The sequence below is a fragment of the Octodon degus genome, unplaced genomic scaffold (assembly GCF_000260255.1).
Source record: "Octodon degus isolate 3935 unplaced genomic scaffold, OctDeg1.0 scaffold00029, whole genome shotgun sequence".
In the NCBI taxonomy this organism is placed as follows: domain Eukaryota; kingdom Metazoa; phylum Chordata; class Mammalia; order Rodentia; family Octodontidae; genus Octodon; species Octodon degus.
In genome coordinates, this window is record NW_004524605.1 from 3,599,638 (window position 1) to 3,608,565 (window position 8,928).

General features: G+C 35.2%; 1 protein-coding gene across 1 annotated transcript in view; it reads right to left on the reverse strand.

The window, feature by feature from the left end:
* Positions 1-8,928, reverse strand: part of Meikin (meiotic kinetochore factor) — a 179,373-nt gene that overhangs the window by 54,112 nt on the left and 116,333 nt on the right. The window contains 1 exon segment of the mRNA XM_023713096.1: positions 6,567-6,637. Within this exon segment, the coding sequence (XP_023568864.1) occupies positions 6,567-6,637 (71 nt within the window).

Here is an 8,928-nt window from a genome sequence, read left to right on the forward strand (position 1 = left end):
AAAGTATCTTCAAAGAATAAATTTCCCGGGGCTGGGGAAATGGCTCAGTGGAATAAGTGCTTCCCAGGCAAGCGCAAGGGACTGAGTTCAATCCCCGGTTCTGCAAAAAAAAAAAAAAAAGAATAAATTTCTCGTGCACTGATAGTACTTCATCTTCACCCATTGGCTTTCTCTGTTCTTCTTCCTTCCTTCCTTAACTGTGTTATATGCCAGCAGCCATCATTATAGTTGTTCTTATATCTTGTTCCTTCTACTACAGATATCAGATAAATGTTCAGTCTGAGATGAGCCCTGGCATCCATCTACCCTGGACCCTGAGTGCAAATGAGGGTTGGGAAAAACTGAACAATCTGCACATGAATGCAACCCCACAATAAAATCAAATAGCCATGGGAAAACTCTAAAACACTTCTCTAGCATTCATCGCTATATCATATCCACAAAATTTTATTTAAGCCTCTGGCCTTCTTCCCTGTGCTACTCAGAGCTGGCAATCTTGCCTCACACTGTCCTGCAATAATAGTTGCCATCCAACAGGATGCCACCACCCAGAGCTCAGCCAAAATGTGAGGCCTTTGTTTAGCAATTTAAAATGTCAAGACAATGACAGTGAAGTAGAGATTAAATGAACTATGTGGGTCTTCTAGGGATAAAGTCAGCCCTCCCACCACTAAACCTACAAATCCATCACAGTGGAGATATTTACCTTCTTGTAAAGGCCAATTCCTATCTTTGTATTTTGTAACCATGACTTTTTACATGTCAAGGACCTCTGTTTTCCTTATAATACCATAGGAAAGTTCTGTGGTTTTAAAATAGTTTTTAATGAGAAATAATTTACATACTGAGAATTCACTCATTTAAAGTAGAAAACTCAGGGTTGGGGAGATAGTTTAGCAACCTAAGCACCTGCCTAGCAAGTGCAAGGACCCAGGTTCAATCCCTGGTACTGCACACTGTGTCAGCACCAGAATCCTGAGTACATCGTGCTGGCCACCAAAACCAGGCATGGTAATGCACGCCTTTAATCCCAGCACTGGGGTGGCTGAGACAGGAGGATCACTGTAATTCTGAGCTGTGTAGTGAGACTCTGTACCAAGGAAGGGAAAGAAAGAAAGAAAGAAAGAAAGAAAGAAAGAAAGAAAGAAAGAAAGAAAGAAAGAAAGAAAAGAAAGAAAGAGAAAAAGAAAGAGAAAGAGAGATAAAGAAAGAAAGAGAGAGATAAAGAAAGAGAGAGAGATAAAGAAAGAAAGAAAAAAATTTGGTGCTTTTGAGGATAGTCACAGGTTGTACAACTATCATCACACTAGTTTGAGAACATTTTCATCCCTAAAAGAAGCTTTGTATCTTTAGCAGCCAAGTCCTACTCTGCAAGCACTAGCCCTAGGTAACCACTAAACTATTTGTTTTTATACATCTGACTATCCTGGATTGACCAGACAGCACAATATATGTTCTTTTGTGACTAGATTCTTTCATATAGCAGAGTATTTTAAAAGTTCATCTATGTTGTAGCATATATCAGTGTTTCATTTGTTTTTATTCCCAAATAACATTTTATTGGATTAATATGCTACATTTTATTTATCTATTCATCAGTAGATTGGCACTTGGGTTGTTTCTACTTTTGGCTATTATGAATAATGCTGTTGTGAACATTCATGTACAAGTTTTTGTGAGGTTGTATGTGTGTCTTTCTCTTAGGGCTATAACTCAGAGTAAAAGTGCTGAGACTGTCTTCAAACTGTCTTCCGAAGTGGCTATGCCATTTGATACTCCTATAGGATAGATGAAAAACTCCAATTCCTCTACATCCTTGCCAATATCAGAATTTTAGGGATGTAAGAAGAGTCACCTACTATGAGCATATCTTTTGAGGACAGAGAATACATAGCATAGAAGTGGCAAAAAGGCAAAAGGTAAAACACTTAAATTGAAAGATGTTTGATTTGTATGGGGAGAGGAGAGGAAGAAGGGAAGGAGAAGAAAAAAAGATGAGGTGGAGCAGAGAGGAGAGGGGAGACTGAGATTAGTGGAGATGGAAATCAAGACAGTAAGACTGCACGGAAGCAGGACAAAGATAGTGAAAAGTATGCAGAGAATATCGACAGTATGGAGAAATTTATATTTTTTGAATTTGCTTTAGGCCAAAGAAGTAAAAATTTAGGCCAAGTTCAAGTAGCTCTCGAGGCCATGGGGCTTCAGCTGCCTGCTCGGTGAAATCCAGCTATTCCCTTTCCCCCTTCCATTATTTCCATTCATCCTTAAAAACTGTCTAATATGTCCTATTAAAAAAGATAAAATAAAAGCTTCTGTGACTCTGCTTCTCTACCCAGTTACAGTTCTTTTTCTCTACTTCCCTTCAGAGTCAAGATTTATGCATAAACATTACTTCCTGACCTTCTGTAACTCTTTTGGTTTGATTCTCCTTAGTCCACTAAAGTTAATCTTAAAGTCACAAGTTTCCTTCATGATCCCAAATGCAACTGTGTATTTTTTAAAATAATGAATTCTACTTTTTGGAGTAATTTTTAGGTTCATAGCAAAACTCAGCAGAGAGGAGAGTTTGCTTCCACATATATACATCCTGTCACACTAATAACATCCTGCACAACAATGGTATATTACAATAGATGAACCTATACTGATTCATCATTGTCATCTAAAGTCTCTAGTTTACCTTATGATTCACTCTTTATGCCATATATTCTATGGGATTTGACAAATATGTAAGAACATTTATTCTCTCTGTGGTATCATACGAATAGTTTGCCCTAAATATTAAAGAGGCCTGGCCAACATTGGTAAAGTTGATTATAGCAAATAGTTTCTTAACTTATCTTTTAAACTTACTGGATATTAAGGGTCTCTCTTGGTTTTTATATAATAGTGAGATCTGAAATACTGAAAAGTCATGTTCATTTTTAGAATTCATTTTCCTTCATAAGACAAGTGATATGTTAACTCCTGGGAATACACTTGTATAGATTCCTAATTGAATTATCCAAAATAGAAGCATCTCAACTTTTTGGATTTACATCAATCTTTTGTGTCTGCTTTTAAAAATAAAGTACTTGTATTTGCATTCTCCATATTTTGGAGAAATGATCTAAAAAAAGAAAAGAAAATGATGTTAGCTTAGTTTTTTGTAGATGTTATCAACTTGATGAAATTATGCTGTGATTCTAGTTTGCTGAGAATTTCAAACATGAATATTTATTTGATCTGGTCAAAGGTTTCTTTTGCTTTTCTTGATATGATTGTGTCACTTTATTATCTAGCTTGTTTATGTGATAAATTGTATTAATTGATTTTCAAATGTTGAACCAGTTTTGTATACCTGGGATAAATCCCACTTGGTTGTTATGTGTTATTCTTTTCATATAGTAGTCAGTTTGCTACTATTTTTATTGAGGTGTTTTTATACCTATGTTCATAAGAAATATTAGCTTTCTTGTAACATCTTTGCCTCATTTCACCATTAGGTTTTGACATATGGAGACATATGAATGAGATGGGAAGTATTACTTTTGCTTCAGTCTTCTGGAAAAGACTGTAGAGAAATGGTACAATTTCTCCCTCAAATGTTTGGTAAAATTCATGAGTGAATCTGATACTTTTGATTTTGGAAAACTATTAATTATTGATTCAATTTCTTTAATTTACATAAGTCTATCATCTGTTTATTCTTGCATAAATTGCCACATTATACCTTTCAAGGAGTTATTTCATTTTATCTAGGACAAATTTGTGAGCATAGAGTGACTCATAATATTAATTTTTTTCATAATATTAATTTACTATACTGTTAATGTCAATGAAATCTAGTGATGTTTCTTCTCCAATTTCTAAAACATGTCATTTCTACCTCCCACGTTTTTTCTTAGCCTGGCTAGAAATTTACTAATTATATGGATTGTTTTCAAAGAATTGGCTTTCAATTTTGTTGCTTTCTTCTATTCATTTCCTGTTTTCAATTTCACTTATTTCTTCTTGGTTTTTGTTTTTGTTTTGCATCAGGAGTTGAGCTCAGGACCTTGCACTTGCCAGGCAGGCACTCTGAGTTATATTCCCAGTCCCTTATTTTTGTTTTGATTCCTCTTAATTTTCTTTTGATTACACTGGACTTAATTTTGTTTTCCTAATTCTCTAAGGTAAAATCAATTATTTATTTTAGATCTTCTTTTCTAAAACGTACACTCAATGCTATAAATATCCCTCTACACACTTTTTCCTGCATACCATAAATTGTAATTGTATATTCAATTAATTCAAGATATTTTTTCTAGGATTGGTGGTAAATACCTGTAATTCCAGCATTCAGAACGCTGAGGCAGAAGGATCTCTGGGAGTTTAAGACCAGCCTCAACTACATATTGAGTTCAAGACTAACTTGGACTACAAAGCAAGACCTTGTCTCAAAAAAACCAAAAACAAGAACAGAGCTATTTTAAAATCTGTTTTGCCTATCTTCTGCTCTACTTTGAAGATGATAAAGAGACATTAACTATACTTATTCCCTTATTTTTCTATGAAATTTTATTTTTCTTAAAAACGTTTTGATACTTTTGTTCAGTATGTTATTAGATGTTTTATGGTCTACAAAGACATGACATTCAAGCTGTGTGTCTGATTTATTTCACTTAGCATTATGTTCTTGAGGTGCATCCATTTTCCTTTACTTTTAATCTATATGTGTCTTTATATGTAGAGTGGGTTTCTTATTTTTTAAGAAAAGAGTTTAGTTTTATTTTTTATAAACTGTGGAAAAAACCCTGTCATTAATTGATGATTTCAGACCATTAACTTTTAAATCTGTTACTGATTTTTATTTGTTGCACTGGAGATTGAACCTAGGGCCTTTATACTGAGATATATACCAAACCCTTTTAAATTTTTCTTAAATTTTAAGACAGGGTCCTCCTAAGTCATTAAGTTGCCCGGACTAGGCTCAGATTTGTGAGCCTAAGGTTTCTTGTAAGCTTGCTTTCTTATTCAGGCTTCGAGGTTTACAAGTGTGTGCCAGCACATCTGACTGTTCCATTATTTTTATTATGCATTCATTACATATTTTATTTTTGTCTCACATTTCTTTGGATTTTCTGTTTTCATTATTTGCAATGTTTTTTTTTCTCTCTTTTTAGTTTTGGAAATATCTTCTGTCATATCTCAAGTTCAAGGATTCTTTCTGCTCTACTACTAAGTCCATAAAAAATATTCCTCATTTGGGTTACAGTGTTTTCAAATCCTGACATTTCTCCTTATTCTTTATTAGACCTTCCATTGCTCTCCTGTTAGTTAGACCCACCCCCTATTAGATTCACCAGTTCTTTTTGCACTGAAGTTCTTAGCATATTAGTAAAAAAGGCCACTGACTCTCAACATTTCCATCTACATGCAGCATTAGATGCCTGTCTGTTCTATCACATCAAATAGCATTTCTGTCCATTAAAGCCACACAAGATGGAAAATCAGAAGTCTTAATACTTCTCACTCGTTCACCCTCTGTATCAATTCATTAACTCAATAGACAAAAGTTTCCTGAATCTCTGCATATGTCTTCACCTCTCCTACAAAATATGTACCCTGATCAAAGCCACAATAAATACCCTCTCACTAAAACATCTTCATACTAATGGCTCGCCTTAACACTGTCACTCTTTTTCAGTTTGCTCCCTAATTTATATAACAGACAGTACAGTGTAATAGAAAGAATATATGGCTCTGGTTTTGGATTTAAAAAAAAAAAAAGACCAGCCTTGGACCAAAAGAAAATAAAGCCTTTTGTATAAAACAAAACAAAAAACAGCCACAAACGCCTGAAGAAAATTAAACCTCACTTTTCTCAGCCATAACATAAATCCAAACAAACACAAGCAAGTCAATTACTCTTCCAACTGGAATGTATAGAGAAATAACATAACTAATAAAGAGTCACTCAAAGAGCAGTTTTTATTATCTACAAAATAAAGTCCAAATTCTATCTCAAAGACATTCAGATTCAAGCTTAATGTCCGAAATAATCTTCAGCATAAATCACTGTTTGGCTACACAAAACATTTATTATTTTTGCTTTACTAACTGATGGACATCTAACTATTCAAAAAGAAGTAGAAAATGAAATTTTAATTCTTTAATTAAATATACATGTATAGTCCTGTATAAATACATAGGTTTTTCACAAAATTGAGTAGTTCAATCGCTAAACTACAAAATGCATTGAATCCGGCCAGCCAGATAGCCTAGTGGACTAAAGTGCCTGCTTAGGCAAACACAGGGACCCGGTTCATTCCCCTGCATGCCATGCTGGCCCTACCCCTGGGGTGTGCTGAGAGGGACTGGGACTGGGTGTGGTGGCGCATGCGTGTAATCCCAGAGCTTGGGAAGCTGAAAACAGGAGAATCACTGAGTCTGATCTGTGTAGTAAGACCCTGTAGACCCTGCACTAAATACATTTTTAAAAATGCATTGAATTACCGCTTTAAATAGCTGAAAATGATTCCTATAGATGTGTTACTTAGAAGTATATCCTTTTTTAGTAAAATTACTTATGCATTAATACTTGCTTTTTTCTTTGTTTCTTCAGAGGTTGCAGGAGAAATTTTCTTGGCAAGTAAAACCTCACAATCTGCATTATCTGTAAATAAAAGCATAGTTTAGTACTCTACTTAACTTACCATTATAAGTATAGAGAACAAGAGCTGGTGAGATAGTTCAGTGGACTAAACACCTGCTTAGGCAAGTGCAAGGACCAGGATTTGAGCCCAGGTATCACACACCACACTGGCCGCACCCCTGGTCAGGCCAAGCCAGCCACTGAGTCTGGGCATGGTGGTGCATACCTGTAATCCCAGCCGTGAGGAAGCTGAAAACAGGGGGAACACTATGAGCCTGGGCTGTATAGTGAGATCCTATACCAAATGCATTTAAAAAAAAAAAAAAGGTATAAAGAACACAACTCAAATTTAAAACAAAATAAAAATCTGATTTTAATGACTGCGACTTAGTAAATTTATAAAAAAATTTAATATGCTGAATAATCTCAAATAGAAGAAAATATCATTAACAAACACTCTGGAGAATTCCAGGTTTTGTGTAAACAGTATACAAAACATTTTTTTTCTTTTAAAAATTTTTTAAAAAAATCTTTTATTTACTTACTTGGCATAGGGTCTCGCTATACAGTTTGGACTCCTAGTGATCCTCCTGTCTCAGCCTCCCTAGTACTGGAATTACAGGATTGTAGCACCATGCCAGGTTGTTTTTTTAAAAATAATTTTATTGAGAAACAAATAGTAATAAGACAGTTTCAAAACCAATTACTAGCACAGTTTCAATAATTAATACATTGCATATTGTTCTCTTAGTGGTTATTCAGCGTACAAGATGTAGACATGACATCCCATCCACAAACACTATTAGAACAAATTTATCTATTCACTGAATTAAGAGAATGAGGCTAACTATTTTGAATATACAGATACAAAATGGTCATTCATTTGTATCCCTTTTTTGTTTAGTTTTGTCAGAGAAGGGTATTCTATTGTCATTTAAATCCTGTAGGTGCATGAATTCAGCAAAATATTCCAACATAGTCCAGTAGCCCATAATAGTAGTGGGTTATCTGTAGGACTGGCAATGTCAGAAGTTGTTGACTTGAGCCTTTCACAGCTCAGCATAGTAATATGGCTTTACTTTTTATACCTGGTTTTTATACTTTTCGGCTGGATGGTTAAGAAAAACACAGAGCAAGACCTATATAACAAGAAATGTAGCTTTTGTATCTGACAAGGTCAGTCATATCCCCTCAGGATTTACCCTGAAACCTTGTACCGCAGTTTGTAGATTCTTTGTCAGTGTCAGCCATGTGGATGAGTCACGTCCACTGCTTGATCAATGTGCTCTCTGTGAAAGCATGTTTTCTCTCCATGTGACTCTCCTTGGGCACACTCTACATCATCGATCACTTTCCTCTGTGGCCCCATAATCTCCTTGATCAGAAAATTTGGGACACAACTGAGTTATAGGATGTTACAGTACAGGTTCTCCTATGTCCTGAGTCTTCATTGACTTTGAAAGACTAGGGTCAAAATGTTGGCTGTCCTTGCAGCCCTTCTTTTTCTCTGATTTTTGGTCTGCAAACTTAGGTTCTTAACCCTCCAGAAGACAAGCTTATTAGTATTACCCTACAACATAGGCAGTTGAGCTTAACCTTACTATCTGTCTGAATATCAAACATCTTAGGCATAACACGGAACAGGTATTTTCTATCAAGTATTGACATGTTAAACTTTAAGTCTCTACAGAATATAAAGAAAAAAATTAAAAAATTAAAAAACAGGAATAAACAGTTATATATTTTTACACAGAAATTTAGAAATCTAACCATATACAGCATTATAGCAGAACAGTCTTGTGACTTTTTTTTCCTTGTCTCTTGTTTTCATTTATCATTCTTTTTTTTTATTTTAACATTTACTTGAGAGAGAACATGACCATGCCACATTTTGGTGGCCAGCATGGCATACCTTGAGCTCCAGGGCCAGTATGGCATGCGGTATTGGAGACTGAACCTGGGTCCTTGAGCTTGCCAGGCAGGCGCTTAGACCACCGAGCTAGCTCCCTAATCCTTCTTTTAAATTAGTAAAGAAATGTGTAATTAAAAATTTTATCATTTCATTATCCTGGGGGGCCTACCCCTTAGCTCAGTTCTTTAAGTGGTGGCTTCAACAAATCAGTCAGGCTCAGGTTGCTGTGGTTCGATCCCCACAACTCAAGCCAGCCAAAACTGCCCTGAAGGCATTCGGAGAAAGAAAAAAAATCCTTACTCCATTTCATTATCCTGCATTTTCTTTCTAATTTTTATTAGTATATTTTTGCAGTACATAATAATTATATTCATTGTGAGGAAGTGGTACAGGTACATGA